Raw genomic sequence first — 24,205 nt, forward strand, 5'->3', positions numbered from 1 at the left:
TTTCAGCCACCATCTACTGTGTCCGTGTCAAAAGTTTAGAACACTTACTTTGCTTCAGTTGTTTTACTAGCTTTCTCCATGTTCTTTAAACTCTCTGGTGACCGGAGCTGAAACCTACAGCTGTCATTCATATTCCAAACAGATTCCATTAAGACGCCAACTTTAGGAATCCCAGCGCTAATTGAAAAAGCAACAGCTCCAGCATGATAGAGAGGATTATTTCTCAAACACACCTGCAATCAATCAACAAGGGAGGTAAACAACTATTTTTATTTGTTTGTTACCCACCCTTCACCCTAAAGCCCCATTCATGCCAAATGAAGAATCAAAACTATGTAAGCAAAACAACACTTAGAAGAGGTTAAGTACTTAATATAGTTTTATCAGGTTTTTTAGTAGTGGCATATGGAATATTATCTCTATCTTAGCTGCAAAAGTCTCTGAATGGGTGTAGCCAATAGGGTGCACCTTCCAGATGTTTCTGGACTACAACTCCTATCATCCTATCAATTGGCTGTGCTGGCTAGGACTGATAGGAATTGTAATCCAACAGTATCCGGAGGGAACCACATTGGCTACCCTTGTTTCCTACCACATAGTTTCCTAATAAGGGCACTTGGTTTGAAGGGAAGGAAAAGGTTAAGGCAAAAGGGCAACTACAGGCACACCAGCATATCGGAAACTTTTTAGGAGCAACAGTGACAACGTAGAGGAGAAAGGCAAGAGCCTAATATGGTTGCAGCTAGTTCACAGCACAGAGCTGCGTATGAACAGGTGGTTTAAGCTCTGTCACTTCAGGTTATGGGAGCACTTACGTTAGAGTCTATCTGCAGACTATTTGCACATGTCACTGCATCATACAAAGGGTCTTAATGGCGGATTTGTTTCTTCTCAAAGCTTTAAAATGTCACACAGTAAGCCTCTACATACCTGAGTACCAACAGTGATATTTGGCATTGAGGAGATACCAGCACTAGACTTAGGCTTTTTATTTTTGGCTCTAGCCTTTTCCAGCATCTTCTTCCTTTGGCTAAAAGGAACTACACCCCTAGGAGGAAAAATACTAATATAAGGTTAAAAAAAAAAAGAGCTGCGTTATCTTTATTATCCATAAATGTGATTTTCAAGGTGATGTGGTATTGATTAAAAGGAAAAAAGAAGTGCATTTTCAAATGTTTATTTCCAGAGCTAATAAAATAAAATAAGATCTGAGAAGCTGAGCTCCCGAAAACATTATTCCTGCTTACAGGAGGTTCCATGTAGTCATATGTATAGGAAATGTGTCTGTGTAAACCAAACAGGTCCCTCCAAGAAAGTCTGAAAAAACTGAAAGCTCAGGGATGCTGCTGCCAACCCTCACTCGTACACAGCAGCGTTCCACACATCAGCCAAGGAGGCAGAGGCAGCATTTCCCCACTTAGTTCTACCAACAAACCATTGTATACAGCATGACCAAAGACTTGCTTTTGAATTGATTTCTTAATTGAAGTATTTTTAAAGTGCCCTTCATCCTAACTCAAGCAAGGGCAGCATATAAAACTTAACATGCCAAGAATACAATACAATAAAACAATACAGCAACATCACGCATAAAGCAATCAGAGCCAAGTGAAAGTTTCAACAACTGTGATTGTTAATCAGTGTCTGGAAGAATTAGGAAAACAATATATAGATAAAGGCTTTAAGCCATTACAAATCTGTACAACCTGGCAAAAGCACAAAAGAGTTTAGACAGTTTCAGAGTAATATCCTCCCTGCACCATCAAACCGACACACTTATCACACATAAAATCTTATTTTATTTACAAAAATCAACTAGCACTATTAATAAGCAACTTGGCTTTTGTGCTAGTTTAGACATAAGGCCCCAATGAAAGAATGGAAGTAAAATTAAGCAATTAGAACTTCTATATTGCACCCCTGCTTCTAAACATATTTTCGCAAGTGAAACCCCCAAAGGACACAATACCTACTCACCCACTGACTGCCAACACAAAACTGGACTGATCCTACAGAAGATGCTTAACCACCTGTGATGAAATGCCTCAACTATAATAATCACAGTTGTGTCTTAGACAACTCCAATAGGGATATCAGCCTTGTAGAAACATTTATTTATAGATTTTTATGTCATATGCAGTGGAATATCTATTGTCGTAAAGCTGTGAAGGTTTGTTACGGTAATAAAGCATTAGCTCTTCTAACTCTGAAAGCATCCTAAATACAAAATTCATTAAAATAATTCTGCGTCAAGTCACTTCAATGCTTTAAGGACAAGAGCATGTTTTGTTTCTCTTTGATCCAAGTACAGTCCTTTCTTCAAAGCAATGTAACCTCCTAAAGAATTCTAACTAGAAGAGAAAATCCAGTTCCATTAAAAAAAGAGAAAGATGCATATGAACAAGGATGGGTAAATTCAGTGTACCTTAGTGACCCAGTTCACACCATGGTAAAAACCAGTTATTGGTTTATTTGGTTAACATGCCAATCTTACCCACTTTGCTCCTGTATGAGCCACAATCACTGTCTTAGCTTTATGTCAAAACTAGGGATAATGGTTAGTTTCAGTCAAACAAATAATGCTCAGGGAGCTAAGAACAAACCTTGACCACAGGTTGTAGTCTGAAGCAAACAAACCATAATCTTTGGTTTCAACATAATGCAAAACCACAGATCATGGGGAAATCACAGAGGGAAATGCTATGAATAAGTCAGACATTAAATCGTTATAACAAAAGGGGGAAACGCTATGGAAAATAGCTTAGAATTTTTTTTGCTCTCTGGCACCATCTGGTGTTGCATGTTTATAACACATTCAAAACACTGTTTCTTGACTAATATAGCCAAGTCCATGGTATGTTTCTCCCATTCATTAGTCAGGCAATAGCACAGGGGGCAAGATCAGCATATTCTTAGTAAACCATTAACTGCTGTTTACCATGACATGTGAACAAGGCCGATGTCAACTTCTCTTCTATTGGTTTTCAAAGAGCAAAAAACCATTATTTGGACTCTGAACTGAAATATACACTTACCACCAGTACAGGTTATTCTCCAGCTGAGCACAGGTATAAAGAGCGCAGCAATGCAGGGAAACTATCCGCTCTCCTTGAAGTTCAGAGTACGTCTGTGCCGTATGTTCTAGTTTAGAAGCTACAGAACTCAAGGTTTCATCTACCCAGGTAGCTACCTAAAAGGAATAGAGCACAGCCCTGGAGTGGATCTTAACAAAAATATGCCTTTGTATTCATGCAGGGCACGATACAAAACAATGAGAATATAATCTTGAGATTATTCAGGTACAACCACTTCCAGTATAGTGCTTTGAAGTTTTCCTTCAATCCTTTTTGTTCTAAGCATGCCTTGGCCCTGCTACAACCATTTTATCAAGCCAGAAGTAGTTCACATTATCACAGAACTCCCCCACTGTACCCATGTCTGCAAGACTTTGTACACAGTCCCTCCTCACTTCCTTGAAATGAACAGGAAGCTTTCGTAGGTGGAGCCGCGATATGCATCCAGCAGAGAGCACAGAGTGCCTGGACTTTATTTAGAAATCTTGATCTCAGAATATTATGCTAGAATATTTGGATTAGCAACTTTTAATACAATGGACTTGTTAGTCACTTGAGACCAAGGGGAAGTTTGTCATTAAGGAAGACAAACCTATTTCTGAAACCTTAAGTGCTACATTTCTATGGAAAATAAGCTTTCTAAGACACATGGACAAGAATAACTCAAGACCCTGCTTTATATCAGGGATGGCTACCCTGTTGCCCTCCAGATTTTGACAGCCTATAACTCCTGTCGGTCTCAGACAGTATGGCCAACTGTCTAGGATGATGGGAGCTCTAGTTCAACAACTTCTGTCACAGGATAGCCACCCCTGCTTTACACATTCTCTACTTTTACAGCAGCTTCATTTTTTTCTTATGGATTATTCTTCTAAAGAAGGAAAGTTTCTTTAATTTTGTTACTAGGCCAAAGTCTTCTCAATTTTAACAGCAAACAGAGTCAATACATTCTTTTATCTTCTTTCTAGCATGCCCTGGCTTGTTTTTGTGATGAAAAGTTCTTGCTTCAAGGTTATTCACAAAACCAATCTCTGCAAATGATTTGCTCAAGGCCAGCTGTAATCTTTTTCTATAGAATGGCAATGCAAGGGGGAGATTAAAAGCACTGAATTTTATCCTCGGTGTTTCGTACCTTATTGTTTTCTGTGGCAACAGTTGCTCTGATGCTGTTTGCAGAAAGGAGGACGATCTTCTCGTTGGTTAATCCCAGGGACACGGCACGTGGGTGATGTATAGAAGGATTCTTTGAAACAAAAATGAAGCAGACAATATTTTAAAATGCCGCCACTGAAATAACACTTGTGGCTACCAAACATTTGGCAGGGAGGGAGACCTAGTCTTTGTCTCTCTCCCAAGTCATAACAAGGGAACAGTCATTACCCCATACCAAGAGCAATGGTATACCTTTTGCCATAGAAGCAAATGGGCGCTATTCATATATGACAGAACGTTACAAGGAAGCCAAGCAACACATCAAAGAGCCCCACCACTTTGCTATGGCTGCTCCTCTCCAGCTCTCAGGTTGCTGCTGCTGCTGAGGGGAAGGAGGAAAGATGCACAATTTCAAGCACAGCCGGAGGCAAACCTTTCCTGACTGACTTTCTCCCAGCCACTGTAATCTTCAATTAAAATGGCGAAGCTGCTAAGGAAGAGGAACTGGCAGTGGCTTTCCAGATCCAGCACTAGTTCACACTGAAGTGTAATCAAAGCAAAAACTGTAATGTAAAAGATTTTCCACATCTGCTTTGATACCATGTGGATGACTGGACACAAGACTTAACTTCTGAATGTGTATTTGTCCTGCAAGACAACACTATGCTTGGTAATTGTTTATTTAAAAATTCAATAAGGTTTGTAATAAGAATTTTTAAAGATGCACAGGAAGCTCTGTACTTTTTTTTTAAGCAACTACATTTTTGTATACAAGAGATTCCCACATTTTACAGAACATAGCTAGACATACCTGTGCATTTCTGTAAGGTTCAGATTCACTCCATTTCCACTGATACAGCTCCCCTTTACTGCTCACTGCCACAAGCTCAGAATACAGAGCACCAATAGAAATAAATTTCATCCCATCCTATAAAAGCAAACAAGTGAAGCTTAAAACTTCAATATTATGAGTGCTAAACACTCACATATATTATAAGTTCATCACAAAGAAAAAGAACTGTTCAGACCATTTGGTGTCTGTGAGAAGGTGACAGGTTATAAGACATAGTTTTATATTTGGTAAAAATAATTATTTTAGATTGTATTTTATTTCTGACATTGTTAGGGTTTGGGCTGTATCATTAGTGGATTCTGTGTAATTTCAGAGATGAAATTTAAGGGGCTCTAAAACCAAAACAGCACAAGTGACTCTTGAAAGATTTATCAGGAAACGCTAACTTCTGTATACTCAGTGGTTCAATGGTTGTAGATGAAGAAATGAGAAAGGTTTTACAAAGGAACACGTGTAGTGGATTATATGGTCATTCCTCTAACACTGGCTATACAAGTGGAAGAGTTTCTAGTTCTATTAGGACTGAGAGGTGTCCTATACAGAAACCAATCCTTGGAGTAATATAGAAGAGGAGTCACAAAGGAGGGTTTGGTGGCCACCTGAATTTGAATTAGTCTTCATTCAAAAGAAATGATGGAATGTTTTGTTGTCATCTGTAGAAACCTCATCTGGAGAAGCTGAAGAAATGCTGTTGTGCTTTGAACAAATCACTGAATTATTAAAATCAAAGCTGCTGAGTAAGTCATGATTTTCAGGAAGAAGAAAACAGACCAAGCTTAGGTATGATAGGAATTGCTGGACTATTATGCATGAATTGAGGAGGTCGTTTGTTAAGATGAATGAAACCATGGAATTCCAAGATTTAGAATTTCTCCTTGAATTAAGAAGAGAATATAAGCAATGGAAGCAGCAAAAGAAAATCAGGTGCTATGCAGTTTTGAACACATATTATGCTTGCATCAAGAGGCAGATAATCTTTCTGGAAACTGATAGTGACGGAAACAAACTGAGTGCCTATTTTTGAATTACCTTTACATTCAGCCTAACAGCTTTCTGATAACCACTTGAATTGGTGTGGTGAAATGCTGCGGCCTTTCAATGGAGCATAAGACATTTTGATCCAAATTCTACCTGATCATCAGGGATCAGCAGAGGCTTGACAACCATATGTCTGGAGTGCTCTGATGGTGTTTCCTGCTTGGCAGGGGGTTGGACTCGATGGCCCTTGTGGTCTATTCCAACTCTCTGATTCTATGATTAGTGATGCATTCTGTTAATCCAAAAGACTCAACTGAACTTTGGACACATGTTTTATATCTTGCCCTTCCATCTTCCCCAGCCATTTAATTGCAAGTACTCCAAAAATGTTTAAAGCACATAATGTTGTGGTCAGTTCTCTCGTCCCACTTCTCTTGCCTTGCTCTAGGGAGGGGCATTATATATCATGTCACAGCAAGCTCCTCATTCTTCGATTCTCCAAAGAAGCAGCAAGCCAGGAAGCTTGACCGATGACGCGTGTCTTAAACTGAACCCAGGAGAATACAAATCCAAGAGAGATGAGAATGGAATAAACAGGCCCACAGCTTAATGTTCCTGTGCTGGGCATCTCAGGTTAAAAAATAAGTCCACTGCATCGAATAAGATTCTGCTAATTCACAACATATGTAGCTCAGCAACTGAGTGCATGGCTTGCATGCGAGAGGTCCCCAATTCAGCTCCTGCCAGGTAGGACTGAAAAGATCCCTGCCTGAAATCTGCAGCTTCCTCTAGACTCCACCGTTCTCAAGACTCTACTGCACTTCAGATACCCATTTAATTATATCTCCTGCTTTGAGAAAATGCTACTTCACAGTACGTACCCCCAAAATATTGGAAACAAATAATGAAGGGGAGCAGATACTTGCCTACACTAATTAAGAGTCCAGACTGGCTTTCAGTCTTCTGGGAAAGGAAGGCACAAATATAGGAAGTAGTTTCAAAGACAAAATAGCTCATGTCCATTCAAAAAGGACCACTAGCAATAGTAGAATTCTTTAAGCCAAATATATATCATATGACCCACCCACTCTTCACAACATTTGTCCCTTAGAAGGGCAGGGAGGAAAAGAGAAATAGGTTCATAGTTGCTTTTTTATCTTCAGAGCAAAAGGAATCATTTTCAGCTGACACTAACAAATAATCACACTTCTCGAATGAAGGAGGAAAATAACAGCAACAGTGTGAAGATGAGTTCTTTCATCCGCAAGGCGACAGAAAACAAGTGAACCAACTGGTGAAAAGGGAAAGAATAGACAGAAGAAACGCAAAGGATCAGCTTTAAAAAGTATCACCCCATTGCTTCAAAGGATGGCAAACGCGTTGATAAAGACAGAAGAGTACTTGTTCAGGCTCCCAAAAAATATCAGTTGACACAATTAATTTTCTGTCCAAGTGAAAGGGATGCTAACTATAAACTACTTAAGGCAGGAGGCCTGTGCACACTTCCATTCAAGGCAACTCCCTTCTATAATTCAATAATACTTAATTTTCCAAGTGAATGAGTTTATGATTGAGCAACACATCAAAACTGAAGTGACATGCACACGAATGATCCACATTCAATGTAAACATGTCCATAATGTAGGAATTACATGCAGGGGCATTTGATGAGGAAGGTGGCAGGGGGAGAAAAGAGATAGATCCACATTTACAGACAATACAAGATATTCCAATTTTGCATTTTTAATAAAAATAAAATACAACCAAAATACCTTATCCGGCCACCACTGCAAGTCCTCTCCTAAAGAGACTGGGCTTTGGACAGGTGTGTTCTTCTTGTCAAGGTTTGGCTCCCCTTCTTTGCTTGTAGAGCCTCTTTCATTATCAAATGAGGCTCCATCAAGCCACCTTCTTTCACGCAAACGTAAAACGGACTCACGTTCACGCAACAGCTCAGAGTCTCTCTCTAAGGGAAGAAGGAGAACTGGTATGCAATTGGGTCACACCAGTGGGATAAAAGTAAGCCACTCTCTAGTAAAGACCCTTCAGGATGCAACTAACAGCAGTTAAAATCTACTTATAGATTTCACTTAAGTGTAAATATAAAAATGACATGCAACACTCAAAATATTAACCCTTTCAAGCATATGTACTTTGGTATTGCCAAAATAATTTGAAATGCAAGAATGAGACTAGAAAAAAAGTTCAAAATCTGAAGTTTCAAGCTACTCAAAAAATGAATTAACAGAAGGAAAAAAATTACCTCACTGTTTACTTAGGATGAGATAAAAGGTGATTTAAGATTTTTATAGTACCATATGCAAAGAGTATATTGTGGGTGATCTTATCAAAGAACAGCAAGAAAAATAGATGCCACCAAACAAGGCAATGTCTCTTTTAGAGACTTTTTAAGCTAACCAAAAAGGAGTGTTTATTAGAGAGTCTCAGAATTTTTCCCAACCACCACCACCACCACTTGAAAAGGTTAAAAAACAATCTTAAACTTCTGTAAAATTTGCTAATCCAACCCCTTCACTTAAACAAACATATAGGACTCGCTTTGATTTTTAAAAGCTTGTGGCAAAGCTGCTTAACTGAAAATTTTTGTAGTCAGACAACGTTCTAAAAAGATTTTTGAAGGAGAATGTTCCTTACCAAAATGCTTTCCCTCCAATTGGCCTAAAATTGTCTAAAGCCAGTACTCTCCAGTTCTCTCATACAATTAAAATTTTAAGTCAGGTAATCAAGCTAAATATCCAAGAGTCAAATATACATGGAAAATAAGGATTTTTTTCATCTTAACATAGAAATAACCTTAGAAAGGAAAAAGGGAGTGATTTAAGAAAAGTCAGAGGTTGAATATACGTACATGCACATAATGCATTTAACATATGAGTCTTCATTTGTATTGATAAACTCTTTAAGAACAAATCTCTCGTCTTTCCTCCTTGCTCTCTTTTTCCTTCTGGTATCTGTCATTTCATTCTCTTCCTTTATTTCAAAACTAATCTCCACATAGCTTACTTCTCTCCCCCCCCCCTTGCTCTACAGCCCAATTCCTAACAACTTTATTTTTTATCTCCCATGACCCATCTACTCGGACTAATGCTGGGCCAAAAATCATCTCCCACCCTAATGGTAGTGCTCATGCCCCATGAAAAGGTTTGGGGGGACATTTTCTGCAACTTTTGGGGCTAGTAAGGCAAATTCAACAAATTGAGAAAGGCCTCCCTCTACGATATGAGGTGGTGGAGGGTTCCTTACGCTTCAAAAGAAAAAAGTTAATCAAGAAAAAAAGAAGTTTTCCTTCTGCTTGAAACAGAGCTACAATTGACCGTCTGTTGATAGGTCCTATAAAATGCTAAATAGGAATGACTAAATCATGATGAGCGACTGTGTTCACTGCCTCAAAAAGCAGTAAAAAATCTTCCATTTGAACAAAAAGGTAGTTGTGATAACGTTTTCCTTCATACTGATATCAGAAATTTTCAGTCTCTCTCCACTTCTGTGCTTGTATGAATTTTATTGCCATTGTTTACACCAGAACTATGCCTTTGGGTTAGGGAAAAGGAGGAGGAGATGGGTGTACTGGGGGGGGGCGCTATTTATTTATTTATTTTTAAAAATAAACAAAAAGTAAAAACATTAAGGAAACCCTCAGACACCTCATATTGTATAAGTAAGCCCTCTTGCCCCCCAAAATGCATCCAATATGCCACTCCCCCTCAAAAGGCAACTCTGGCTGTTCTAAGTCCACCCAGTCCCCACCCCCAAGATCACTGGGGAGAAATGGGCCAAATAGGTCAAACTTAAGCACATTTAAAACAGCTTTTAGAGATGAAGAGTAGACTAAGAAGATCGTGTAAACCTTCTCCCCACCACCTTCTGCATAAATTCCTCTTCTTTCCTCCCTCCAGCTTTGGAATTACATGCGGCCATTGCCAATCCAAGTTAAGATGAAACCAAGCATGTAATAAACTCATTCCAAGAACCTTAATGGTTTCGTCTCTCTTTTAATGTAGAAACTGAAGACAGAGTGTGTGCACTCGAAGAGGTAGGAGGTGGATGCATGTGATCCTGCAGCCTGCACTCAACACCTAAACCAGGGGTCAGCAAGGTTACCGGACGATGGGCCGGTCTACATTCCATCCGTCGGTGGATGGGCAGGAGCATGTGTGCACGCACACTCTTCTGGGTCAGAGGAGCGCCTGTGCGCCATCAATCCGGAAGCTGGTCCCCGTGCCGCACTGGTAAGAGCGGGCAGTGGCAGGGGTCGCCATAGGCCTTAGGTTGCTGACCCCTGACCTAAACCCTAGCTTCAACGTTATGTCTGAACCATGTCTCAAGAATGATGACAAGGTATTTTGTTCTAATCCTCTACGGCACCTACAGAAACTGCATAAATAATTTTATGACGCTAGATTGGATAAATCTAACAGGTCGAGAAAATTAAAATTATGCCTAATACGTACAGCAACCATTTTATTGATCCTAACTTGTGATAACACTTAGATATTCAGGTACTGGAATATCTAACAGAAAAAAATTGGAATGGGCAGAGCAATACTCCATGAAGATCATGATAGAGGTTGGATTAACAATTAGCAAAATGTTATGGATACGCATAATAGTTATTTTTAAGAAGCTATGAAGGAATAACTAAGTATCAGATCTGGTGTTACATTTCATACGCTTTTCAAGTCATGCTTAGAACTTGACGCCATGCAAAGTATTCTGTCATTGCAATGGGTTATGAATAACAGACATGGAATTTGAGCACTGCAAGCCATTTCAGAATGCAGTTAAATTCCAGCTTGCCCGACCTATTGTTGAGTATGTCATTATTACTACACTTTGCAAAGAAAATGTTTACTCTTAGAGCAGTGCATAAGGAGCAGCGGAAGAGCTTTCAATGCTACCTACTGGAACAGATGTAGGACTTCTAACTATACTATTGAGTTATGCCTCCAGACTCAGGAAGGCACAAAATTCCCTGTGTACCATGGATACTGAGCAATTGAACTCCCTTTCGGAATGTTGCATGAGAAAAACATTTGAGTTTTTCAGTAAGTACTCCCTAAGTAGGCATGGTTTTTTAAAAACTGGCTTTAGGCAGATTGCTTTTTGAAAGCCTCATGCACATTTCACCTGTCAAACGTTTCAAACATACTGCTAGCGATTAATTTCACACACTTACATCATACAGTTTTTACAGCTTAATGCAAGAAATTTTATTTATCTATATTTAAAACAGAAAAGGGTTGTACACACAAAACTAAAGACAAAAATCACCAGCATGTGCTATAACTAGTGTACTGCACAGCAATGCTACTTATTTACAAAGAAAAAAAAGGTGCAAAATTACCTCGGGACGAGCTTAGCCTGGAAAGTGATGAGCGCCGAAAGGATGGATAACCAAAGTAACTAATATCTTCTGAAAACATAGCATCAGCATCAATAATGACACTTGGGTGAGCAGAATGTATGTCAGCATCCAGAAGAGACATAAGATCCTCTATAAGAGGAGACAAGGATCTGAGGTGAATTATCAGCTACTTGAAATATCATCTTGAAAGACCATCACCAAACAAGACAAAACCACCAACAAAAACTGATGTTCTGTTCTTCAGATTCCCTAGCGTACGGATGTATTGCCTACTGCTCACATATGCGATCAAGCAAAATGTCCTGATTTAAGAAACCAATGTTAGCTATATCAACTGATCCAGACATGGTTCAAAGCTGGAAGCGGTTAAACAATATAAAAAGAACAAGGCTCAATAAGTTTATGTTCCAGAAGAAAGCAGATAAAAAGACTTCCTCCAAAGCGAATAAAGCTCATGTTTGCCTATTACTAAGACAATAACTTCCTAAACTGGAAAATGTCATTTTGAATAGAGTCTGCTGATAACTTCTGCAAGAAATCATAAGCATGGCCCCCCCCCCAAACAAACTCTACGTTTTCTATCATGAAGTAACTGATTTTAATGGTAGGACAGTGCCCCATCTTTTAATACTCTATCCTGAGATTATAAAGATCCTACCTTAGGTGCTGGAAAAAAATATCTGCCCTTCTGACTTTCTGTTAAATTCTATTAAATTTATTTTCCAACACAAAGCAGGAAATGCTGTCCACATTGACAGCAGATATATTTTTATATTTCTGGCAGTGTTTTTCAAGCTCTATAAAATCACACCCCACTTCTTACATTAACTAGGCTTTCCATAGACATTCCCAACCACAAGCCTTGCTATGGGTACTCATCTAGGTGCACTGAATGCGTCCACCCATCGTGGACATCTCTCTATTAAGGTAATCTCATTGAGACTGCAACTTTCACTTTGAAAAACCCTGATGTTTTTATACATCTGATACCAATTGTACATGCAAAATTGTTTTCAGCTTCTTTCCTCCCTCGCCCAAAATGTCCTTCACTGGTACCTTGTACCATCCCAGGGATCCCTCCACTAAGTCAAGGAAACATAGGTTTATGCAATCCTTTCAGCGTCCATCCTAAGAATCACAACCTCAACACTAATTACTTTCAGCTTCTCTGCACATGGCATCCTCTAGAACAGTAGTTCCCTGCCCCAAAAAATAATCCCCACAAACCACTTGAAAGTTGCTGAGGGTCTTGGCAGACCACTTCATAATTTTTCTGCCTGTTGTAACAACTGTAATGTGCTGTGCCCAATGCTATATGATTTGTAACTGTGCTTTTACTCACATATCACAGGGTACCTGAATGAAGCTTGCAGACCACTTGTGGTCCACAGACAATGATTTGGGAATCCTTGCTCTAAGAACAAGGATAAAGAATTGCCAATGGAAATTTCACTCCAACAACACCTGGAGGACCACAGCTTCCCCACCCTTGCTCTTAAAAAAAGGGTTGAAATTTTCAATTACTAGTAATCAGTGCTTTTTGTCTAGAAAAATAGGTGCTGGTACTCACAATGAAGCTATTACAGTTAAGTGCCACACTTTTTAACAACAACAAAAAGAGGTGCCAGTACTACGTACCAAACAAAACATTCCTTACACAGATATCACCAAATGCCCAACTGGATAAATCTACATATGTAACTGAAACAAGCCCAAAATATAAACATGCAAAAACAACAACACCTATTTCACTATCTGTCTGTGAACTATTACCTCTGAAAAAATTACCAGACAAAGCTAAAGCCAATAGGGCACACCACCACTTGACCTCTTCCTAATGCACTGTTCAAAGCCTCCAACAGATGCTTATTTCATATGAAATCCTCCTGATACAGTGATGATTGAGAATTTGAAGGTCACATTAAAAATAAACAGTAGAGCTGAACTCTCCTGTAAAAACAATGGAGTAACTTGGCTGAATAATTTTGTTCAGTGCTGCAACACAGATTCCAAAAGTCACACCAAAACTACTGCTGCAGCTCAGAAGCCAAGTATTTTCCCGTGACAAGGGTCATCAGAACACAAAGTTAAGATAAATAACCAAAGAAACCAGAATGTTCAACTCTGGAAAATTCCGTGAATATAGAATACCAGGAAACGGGGGCAAGTACTGACCAGCTTTAAACAGCAAGGCTTTGCTCTCTGAGCAGAACCCTTTTTCATGCAGCCTCAGGACTGTTTCACGTCCATATTTTATCAACATAAGACAACTTTGGCAGTTACCTTTTGGTGGAGATGCACGTGCCCCAATGTGCACCTAGAATACCATCACCTTGTATCTCAAAATTGGGACTTGCTGAGCATCTATTGAACCTTACAAGGAATGTGATAAACCTCCCTGACCTAAAAGTGCCGTCAAGTCTATCTGAGGTAGAAGTATCGCTGTGTAAATTGTTTTGTTTTGTTTTAGTAAATTTTACCTAATTCATATTTAATGTCTCAAAGCAACAAGAGCATTACAACTGTAAGCAAACTTTGTAGGAATAAAGGTTTTTTAATAGTCATGCTTTCAAATATGTATTTCAATGAGTAAAAACAGGGGTGCTTTGTCTACCTGTCTGTGATTCATCTGCCACTGAGCTTGCTCAGTTCTTCCCAACGACAAGAAATCACACAAGCAAACCAAGCCCCGCAAAAGACAGTCTAAGAGAACACTAGCCCTTGAAAGGGGTTGGGGATGTAGGAGCTACTCTCACCCCCCTTCCTTTTGTCTGTCACAGAAGCTCAAGACAAGAAGAATGAGATATGGAGACATGAAAAAAACTTTAGCTGAAAGAAAGGAGCAGATAGGGAAGATTTTGCTTGGGCATTTTATTAATATTTTAAATAGTCATCTATGGAAGATATGAAATTTGGCAGCTAGGTTTAGAGACTGCCATAGTTCCTTATCTCAAAGGCAAGGCACAAGCCAAGAGGCAGAGCATGTTATAGAATGAGAAACATGAAAGCTGGATGCATTAACAGAGCCATACTTTTGACTCCTTACTCAGAAGCAAGCTCCTATTATGATCAACAGAACTTTCTCCCTAGTTTAGGATTTCAGCCGAATATAGTCTTCCCTTTACACATTCAAAAAGGCCCAACGCGGCAAAAATTTACACACCAACCAATGCAACAATTTTTAAAAACCTTTTTAAAAACAGCCACCAGGAACAGTTCACACAGGTTGGTATCCAGTCATTATCAAGGAGAGCTTCACATGGCTCAAAGTTACATTGTATAAATAGGCCCTTTGCCTAACAAGCACCCAGGTTAATTCTTGTCCCTGGCATATCACACATTATGAATCACTAGCCTTTCACAACAACAGTAATGTCAACTGCTGTCAATATTAAAACAAAATTGCTAATTCTTCGCTTGTCAAAACAAACATGCAAATCATTTACAGTCTTCCCACTTTATAAGCTTCCCACTGTGGCCCTTTGTATTAGACAAGTTGTGCACCCTGGTTCTCCAGTATCTGAGGAGCAACACAGTCTAGAGATCTACAGGCTTTGTGTGAAAGTGCATGTGAGGTATGGAAAATCATGCCCCAAATAGGAATGCCTATCAATTATATAAAATGCCAACTTACTCAAGACTGGTACATTTTAAGTGTACAGCTGTTCTAGCATAACTGTCTCCTGATAGTTACAAAACAGAAGGTCTTAGCAGTAAGAGCTCTTTACGCTTGAGGGGAGACCCTCTTAACAAGATAAATGATGATGGTCAAAGTATGTACAAGCTTTCGTTATACCAGACCTCTGAACTGTTGCTTCAAATCCAATAAATTAACTCAAGACATTCACTTCCATACAAGTTAACCTTAGTTTTGTCTTGCCTATTACTTTCTCTCTTATTTACTGGAACCAAAGAGCAATCAATATTTCTGTATCTCCATAGGGTACACAGCAAAGAACATAAGGCTAACTCTTTACCAGTACTGCAAACTGAAAGTCTATTGCACTTTGACAGAATAACTTAATATTGCTTTTAATGATGCAAAAAAAAGGAAACATTGCCCAATACAAACCTCCAGGAAGGTAAGATTCACTCGCCGTGTCGTCACCATCATCCCCATCTTCATCATCACGGCTCAGCAAGTTGTTGACTGCAAGATTTACATCAAGATTTGTCCGCTGGAGCTCTCTGATAATTACACTCCTAGATTTTCCTTGTAAAACAACTTGTGCCTATACAAAATAGAATGCATTTTAATCAATGTAACATGTTACACCACCCCAGGTAATATTCATCAACAGAAACAAACATTTCTGGAGTAGTAGAAGTCAACAATATACTCCATATAAGCAGATATCATGTTTAATTGGAAAAAGGTAAACAGACTGATTTTGGATGCTAGTAAGTAATGTGAAGTCTCAGTAGTGGCGCCCTCCCTGTGGAACGCCCTCCCACCAGATGTCAAAGATAACAACAACTACCAGACTTTTAGAAGACATCTGAAGGCAGCCCTGTTTAGGGAAGCTTTTAATGTTTGATGTATCACAGTATTTTAATATTCTTTTGGAAGCCGCCCAGAGTGACTGGGGAAACCCAGCCAGATGGGCGGGGTATAAATAATAAATTATTATTATTATTATTATTATTATTATTATTATTATTATTATTAGTAACTTCTGGCTGTGGAGCAGTTTATAAATCTGTAAAAATAAAGATCTTTTGTTTATTTCTATTCTTTGCTGCTTAAACATTCCTTCGCTCCACTCCACAGGCTACTTTTAAGAAGGCTACCGATGTTCCTTTTTGGGGACATCCTTAATAATAACTTTCTTATACCCAGCCTTCCAGAAACAAGCCTCCAGCAAAGACATGAAGGATTCACGCCATCCTCGCCTCAAAGCTCATGGCACACAGTGTATATATATATATATGGATGATTCAGGACTCCTCTCTAAGTAGGTGAAAGGAGTGGGATTCTGACCCCTGCCAAGCCAAACCTCTGCAGCCCCTTGCCAGGAGAATGGGCATACTAACAGCAGCTGTTTATTTACTTTCAAATCATGCTAGACAGGTAACAAATGTGAGAACATGGTCCAGAATTTGGAAGAATCATCTCCTACCACATGAAACATTTGCTCAAATTGCCAAGGGAGGTCCTTCTGCTCACGTGGCTTCAGAGGTGAGGCTGGCTGGGGCGCAAGGAAGTGAGTTCACCATAGCAGTGCCCAGAATAAAAACTTATGCAACATTTGGGGGGGAAACTGTGGTTCAGGGAGGCTTTTGGTCTAAGAGGCTGGAGATATTTCATCTGACATATTTTTACCTGACACATTATTTATTTTGGATATTTGCTGTTTGGTTTTTTAAAATATGATTATATAGTCGTTTATTTTTGATGATGTATGTGATCTCAGTAACTTGGTACAGATATGGCAAGGATAAATATCCTGCCAGATAAAAATGATTTTCAGGGACTGTTGTGCTTCTCTTTTTCTTGGCTATATTGAATATGTCAGCCAGCTTGTGTCATATAGCACAAAGTCTGCCTCTTATAAATATTCTAAAACTAAGAAATTAGAAAAGCGATTATCAATTTACAAGGAAGATGTGAATTTACCATTACAGAATATTAGTTAACAATGTGAATAAAATCAAAGTGTTCTGGTGCCCAGGTGGGGGTGGAGGAAGAGGCCAATAGAAAGAAAGCGTAAAAATAATACAAACGTGTGCAGTGTCTGAAGAAATTTACCCACAGGCATTATAGGAAACAGAACGTAATCTCAGAGCAATTATCAATTATCCCTGGGAGTCCAGGGCCAATTAAACTAGTCTCTAAGGCCTGAACAACAAGCTCCATCATCTTTACACAATACTAAAGAAATACTAACCAACTAACCTACTTTTAAAATTACTGCTAACCCTCATGTCAACAGAAATTGTTCCTTCTCAATAATCTGTAGTCTGCCAGCTAATCTTTAGAGAATAGTCAACACAAATGTTTTTTTCAAATGTTCGAACAATAAGTGACTTGCATTATGGGTGGGTGGTGTTTATTTCTTTATTCACTGAAATTTGGGCCAGGTTTTTTTCAAAGGCTGACTCAAAATATTTCAGTCCCAGGACCACAAACCAAAATGTGCTCTCAGTCAACCTTAGCTTTACATGAATCTGATGCAGATACTCTGCCTTTTCTCATGTTTCCAAACATTGTGAACGTCTAAGGGCACGAAAGCATTCCATCTTCCTCCAATATATATACACACATATGTAAGAAACTTGCAAAATAAAGAAATAAAGAAATAAGCAAGCATCTCCCAGTTACTCATTTTCCACAAATTTGAAATATTTCATCACAAGAAAGATTCATACCTGTGAAATGAGTTCTTCTGGAATAACAGACGCTGGAATCACTGGCTGGGGCTGACTACCCAAGAGCCCAGAGCCTCTATCACGTCCTGTTCGAATCACTCGCGTTTGCCTCCTGGAATCTCTAGCTCCAGCTGATGATCTACCAGAGGATCCTCCTCCGCTTCCTCCAACACCCGAGCTCCAGCGACTCCTGAGGAATTTTAAAAACGGCAATAGATTTATGTGTTTGAGCTATTTTACAAGCTATCATGTATCTGAATTTAACTGTTGACTACAGTACACTAGCCATGTGATTCACTAGCATTTTAAAATGAAGCTAGAATGCTTGATACAATGGCATCTTTTCTGTACAGCAGTTTTGCAAATGCAATTTCTTTAAAAGACTCCAAAGACTATAAATTCACAAGCTAGTTTGCATTAAGATGAACTTCTTTACTTTCAGCTTTTATTTTTATTCTACATTCCAGCCAACTTCTGAAATTATTAACAATGTAGTCATTGCATACATGTGCAAAAGATCAATATGCTTATGTTTTCATATCCAAGAGCCATACGTTCTGAGTTACAGAATCAGACTGCTACACTACAAATAATTAAAACAGAACTCCCCCTATTAAATATGACATTTTCTATGTAAACTGTTTAAATACTACCACATCTTAATGGCCATATATTGGTTAAAATTATAAATTGCTTCAGAAATAGTAATCCTTCCAGTAAATATCTCCTTTGGAAGAAAGGGCACAATATAAATATCTTTACCAATAATAAGAGGTAATTTATTTTGAAATATTTGTATTAGTGGAAATGTAGGATATTATTTATGCTTTTTTTTTCTTTTTCTAGGCTGAAGATAGGGCTTGTTTTGATATAATGTTTTATTAACTAAATACACTTGGCACACTCCAAATGTGAGGCTGTTCAGATATCTTGAAATTGAAGTAATGAACCATTCTTGAGACGATACTAACAATTGTTGCTGATGTGATACAAATGCAGCATGTTTAACTAGAAATCCTCTGTTTACTTCTAAATCATGCTAGCTTTCTTCAACAACATAAATAACAAATATGTCCGAATACAGGTCATGACACACATGGAGATATTTTTCCTACAAATGTTTTAATTTGTATTTTTAATTTTAGTCCCGTACTACAGAGCAGATTCATGCGACATTTTGAGTCAATTATGTTCCCCTAAAATGAAGTCATTGTTATTCAGGAAAAAAAATCTAAAAGGACTACCCACAGTAGCAGACATGTTTTTATTACGGTTAAAGTAAATTAGATTGCTTGCAATTATAGATTTAACATTCCAAACTTAACCGCTTAATAGCATTTTTCCAAAAAGCTAGCTAAACTACTTCTGCATTTTGGTGGTCTTATACATACGGGAGACAATGTTATGTGTAGCCACACATAACCAAGTGCAAACAGATGGTCGCCTCAACCCTATCAAAACTTACCCAAGGGTGTTGCCTGCCAGTCTGCCCAGAGTTTCAGAACCAGACAGAAACCATGGGGAATCACTAGTTCTGCCTGGCCTGGATGTCCTTCCTGCCCCTGAGCCACTGCTCAACTTTGAACTGAAAGTAAAAGATGGTAGATCAGTCACAATACAATCCCAAATGGGTTACGAACAAAGCCTGGAATCCCAGGTTTAAATTATCAGGGACTTAGTCTGGTAACACACCAGCTTAAGCAACACCCTTGGGGAATCTTCCATACTTAGCTGCAGTATGTGATGCTCTAATATGAAAAAAGAAAAGGCATGTGAAGCATGCCTAATGAATTTGGTGGTTGACAAAATGATGTCCTACTAAAAAAAAAAAAAAAACCAACAACTCAGTGTCAGGAATTATGGTAAGATTGTGAAGTATCTATATAAATGAATGAATATGCATTAGATTATAAATTAATATAATCGTGAGTTAATGTAATGCCCAAAAACCTGTTTAAACCAAACATTAAACATATCTGATAATAGTTCCCAAAAAATTAATTTTGAGTCAAGTAATAACAATGTAGATCCAGAAAACATACCCTAGCAAGTGGTAAATATGTAAAAATGTAATCTCAACCTTGAGCGATTACTGAAATAAATGATCTGAAGTAATTCGTTATGGCACCTATATTTAGGATTGTAAGATTCCGATCTCATCATTTAATATAAAATAAGTCATTAGACTGGCCTTAATTTTGCTAAGGTCTGTACAGCCATTACCAGTTTGCTAAAGCAAGACACCCAAAATATGGTTCTCCCACCTCCCGTTTCCATTTTCAATTCTGTTGACGGTTCAGAATCAAAATACCAGGACAAATTTGTTAGATACTTCTTAAATACACAACAAAAGTAGTTCTTACCCATCATTATTATCAGGTTTACCCAATTCCAATCTGTCTGGCTGAACTAAAAAGCCAATCCTGCAGACTCTACCATCCTAGATTTAAAAGAGAGAGTGTCCAATATTGAAACAATACTAAACTTTAATTATGTAAAAAAATAAAAGTTTTCAGCTGTGGGTCAAGTTGGTCTAATTGAGATTGGGAAAACTATATTTAACTATATGAATTAAGTATCAGCACAATATTTTTCTCAAACGTATTTTGAACAAATTACCTCAAGGAGAAATGCAGCATGATTTGGTCCCACCACACACTGTTTAATAGTGGCCTGCTCCAATACATTCAAAGGGGGGTGGCTGAAAACAGAAAGCAAGCATGGGTAACATTTTTAAAGACTCCTTAACTCTGAGAAATAAACCAAGTGGCATATGGAATGTATAATGAATATAGCTGTAACATCTGAAACTGATTAAAGATGAACATTGGTTGCAGCAACCCAATGTATTTTCAGCCATAAGACAAAAAAAGAACAAAATGTTAAAAGCCACCAGGGAACATTATACTATATTTCAATAATGTATTTTCCAATACATATCTTTATGAAGCGGTGTTCCCCAAGTGCTATTTTCTGACAATAGCTGTGAAATATACAGCAGCAGCCAGTTTTAACCCTGCCTATGCACTTCAATTCATTTAAGTGCTAAACTCATTTTTAATGCTAAACTCCAATTATTATCATCATCACCAATACTGATTTACTAATCACCTTCTAAACAACCGTCTTAGGTGATTTATACATAATTAAAAAGTTAAGAACAGAAAAACAAACAAGACATTTAAAACAAGACAAAAAAACCCAAGATCAAATAATTAATTTGGATACCAATGAAATACAAAACCACATCCACATGACACTTTGACCATCACAAGTACATCAGGAGCTCTTCCTTTCTGCATTGACTTGGGCAACAAGACTTATGTAGTTAGGCAAGTAGCGAAACTAATGTAGAGACAAAGTTACTAATTCTGGAAATGGTGAATATGAACACTGAACAACTAAGCAGCTTTATCCAACCTCAAGTCCTCCAATTTTGCTGGACTACAGTTCCCATCATTCCTTATCACTGGCCATACTAGCTAGGAATGATGGGTGCCACAGTCCAACAACATTCTGGAGGACCCAAAGTTGGGGAAGGTTGCCCTAAAGTTACTCTTCCTTTGAAGTTATAGCCTTTAACGCTATCTCACCTGTTTAAATTGTATTTGTTGAGTTTCTCTGAAACTTCCCTTAACCTGCAAGAGAAAACAAAGGGTCTTTTAGCATTAATAAGTTTCAGTCAAAGCAACACATTTCTGACCAAAATTTACTTTGGCTATTAATATATCTATTTATAATGATACAACAAATGTTCATGGTGAGTGAAACCCCAGAACCAGATTGGTAGCTGAGATTTACAGTCGTCAAGAGACAGGTTCAGTTATGAATATTGTTCTAATTCTCTTCTATTTATATTCCACTGATTTTCTGTCTTGCAACCCAATACATGCGATTCCAATGCAATCACTCATCCAGGTACTGAACAGAGCCAGATATGCTTAGCGTAAGCAAGGTACTGTGGTACCTTGGTTTACAACCATAATCTGTTCCGGAGGTCCAGTTGTAAACCAAAACAGCTTGTAACCCAAGACGCGCTTTCGCCAATGGGGCCTCCCCAAAAAACGGGTTGTAATCCAAAAAAAGGGACACACACTTCCAGGTTTGATGTAGTTGTAATCCAAAACAGTTGTAATCCAAAACAGTTGCAAACCAAGGTAGAGGCCTCATGTGGCTTCAGACCTTCACAAATGCATAAATAGCATTTGGTTAGCAGCTTTAAAAATGGACTCATCTACCAGGGTTGCCGAGCACCCCTTTATGTCACCACTCTCCTAGCCAACATATTCTTTGCTCTTCTAGCTCTAGCACTCCATTATCTGTAGTTCTCCTGTGCCTCAAACTCTGCCCTCTCGCAGTGCCGGGTATCTGTCTGATGCCAACCTGACTTCCTTCAAATTCCTCCTCAAAGTCCACCTTTTGCATGAATTCTTTGTCAAAATCCCTTAGCTGTCATACTACTAAACTCAAGTACATACAACTGAAACAAGTGCATGTTCTTCCTGTTTACTTTTACTTTGTCGTCGTCGTCCCTCACTTTCTGTGATAAACTTAAAGTGGTTTTAGAAGGGAGCCTGTCGCATTGTACTTTATAAAGCACAATATAAATTCAAAGAATTTTATAAACAAGACAATATAAGAGCTGAACCATGGATATTTTCTGTTTTCTTCATTATGCACTGGTCTTCTTGCATAAGTAACTTCAAACACACCTTGAAACACACGATTTGCAAGGAGGTAAAGCATGTATAATGTACCCATCTTTCTTTTGGTTTGATCACACGATACACCAGCCTTTGCTAACTTGGTAGCCTCCAGGTGAGTGTTAGAAACTCAGATATATAAGCTGAACACCAAATGGCTCCTTAAGGTAAAAAAGTAAAGGTAAAGAACTCCTGGACAGTTCAGTCCAGTCGAATTCGACTATGGGGTAAAGCACTCATCTCTGCTCTCAGTTCAAGGGAGCCAGCATTGGTCTGCAGACAGCTTTCTGGGTCATGTGGCCAGCATGACTAAACCTCTTCTGGCACAATGGGACACCGTGACTGGTGCCAGAGTGCAGAGAAACACTGTTTATCTTCCTGCCGTAGTGGCACCTATTCATCTACTCGCGCTGGTATGCTTTCGAACTCGTAGGTTGGCAGGAGCTGGGACACCCGCATGACCTTAAACCAGGGTTACAGTCACTAAAATGGGGTGCCTAGTTGTCATTTGGGGGCCAGGCGGCTTGACAGTCATATTTTTCAATACAACTTTTTGGTTCCTGAAATTCACTGTGATGCTGCAGATAAAATATAATGGATAGGATGTGCTGCTAGTGTGTGAAAACAGCCAAGATCCAAGGATCCCCAGGCATGGGCCTCTAGATGGTGGAGACATCAGGTGCCATCCTGGTGCCCGGGCATCATCACTTGGTCGCAGTGCCCTGCCACTGGGAAATGAGCAGTTGTCTTACATCAGCCTTCTAGCCAGGGTGGGGCAAATGAGCGTACCATCACCCAGAGTTCTGCTTTATTCCCACTCCATTCCAAGGATATATGTTTTTGAAAGAAAGAAAAATTTTAAATTTGTGACATAACAATTGACAGCCTCTATTTAAAGAATGAAAGCTCATTTTAACGACAGGAGCAATTTAAGACAGGACTTCTGAAAAACTCACTGAAGAAAGCAGGATGAGCACACAACAAAAGCCACATTTAGAAAAGCCCCCAAAGACTTTCCCTGACTGAGGGTAGATTCTTCATGATCACAATAACTATTTAATTAAGTGATCCTGCAGAAAAAACAGCCCCTACAGTAATTTAACTCAAAGAGATCAATATTTAAATTTGTATTATGGGCTAAAGTTACATTCCACCGCTTGGATTTTCCTTTGCTCTGTTTTTCAGCTTTAGTTGTGTTGTCTACCCAGCAATCAAGAAGAATGTTTGAGTGCTTGTTGTAAGAAGTGAGGGTTAGTTTATTCTGCAGTTATTATGATGAGTAGAGGAGGACGGGGTGCTTATTGCAAAAAGGTGAAATAATGAGGCAACCTAAAGCGAGCTAAAATACATCAACCCCAAGTAATTCTTCAGTCCTTTAAAGCAGTGTTCCCCAACCTTGGGCCTCCAGCTGTTTTTGGACTACAATTCCCATCATCCTTGACCACTGGTCTTGCTAGCGAGGGATGATGGGAGTTGTAGTCCAAAAACAGTTGGAGGCCCAAGGTTGGGGGACACTGCTTTAAAGCACTCACTATACTCAAAATCATAATGGCTATTTTCTTCTTCTTTTTCTTGTGATGCTAGAAGGCAAAGGATGAAAACAAGCCTAGAGGAATAAAAACACTGCTGTGCAATCTACAGTTGGCTGGCTGGCTGGTTTTGCTGTAACAGGCCTAATTTCTGATTTTCC

General features: G+C 38.8%; 1 protein-coding gene across 8 annotated transcripts in view; it reads right to left on the reverse strand.

Annotated features, from left to right (window-relative positions):
* UBR5 (ubiquitin protein ligase E3 component n-recognin 5) overlaps positions 1-24,205 on the reverse strand; it is a 66,755-nt gene that overhangs the window by 34,884 nt on the left and 7,666 nt on the right. For 4 of the 8 annotated variants that reach the window (XM_082235384.1, XM_082235385.1, XM_082235386.1 and 1 more), the window contains exons 2-14: positions 21,406-21,450; positions 20,432-20,513; positions 20,176-20,252; positions 19,278-19,397; positions 17,813-18,002; positions 15,516-15,675; positions 11,423-11,572; positions 7,830-8,041; positions 5,038-5,154; positions 4,207-4,317; positions 3,036-3,190; positions 931-1,048; positions 49-233 (exon numbers count right to left, since the gene is read on the reverse strand). In XM_082235384.1, the coding sequence (XP_082091510.1) occupies positions 49-233; positions 931-1,048; positions 3,036-3,190; positions 4,207-4,317; positions 5,038-5,154; positions 7,830-8,041; positions 11,423-11,572; positions 15,516-15,675; positions 17,813-18,002; positions 19,278-19,397; positions 20,176-20,252; positions 20,432-20,513; positions 21,406-21,450 (1,722 nt within the window). The remainder of the gene's footprint in view (positions 1-48; positions 234-930; positions 1,049-3,035; positions 3,191-4,206; positions 4,318-5,037; positions 5,155-7,829; positions 8,042-11,422; positions 11,573-15,515; positions 15,676-17,812; positions 18,003-19,277; positions 19,398-20,175; positions 20,253-20,431; positions 20,514-21,405; positions 21,451-24,205) is intronic. The other 4 variants (XM_082235387.1, XM_082235388.1, XM_082235390.1 and 1 more) reach the window with 4 other exon arrangements.

Source organism: Podarcis vaucheri (genome assembly GCF_965113315.1).
Source record: "Podarcis vaucheri genome assembly, chromosome: 8".
Classification (NCBI taxonomy): Eukaryota; Metazoa; Chordata; class Lepidosauria; order Squamata; family Lacertidae; genus Podarcis; species Podarcis vaucheri.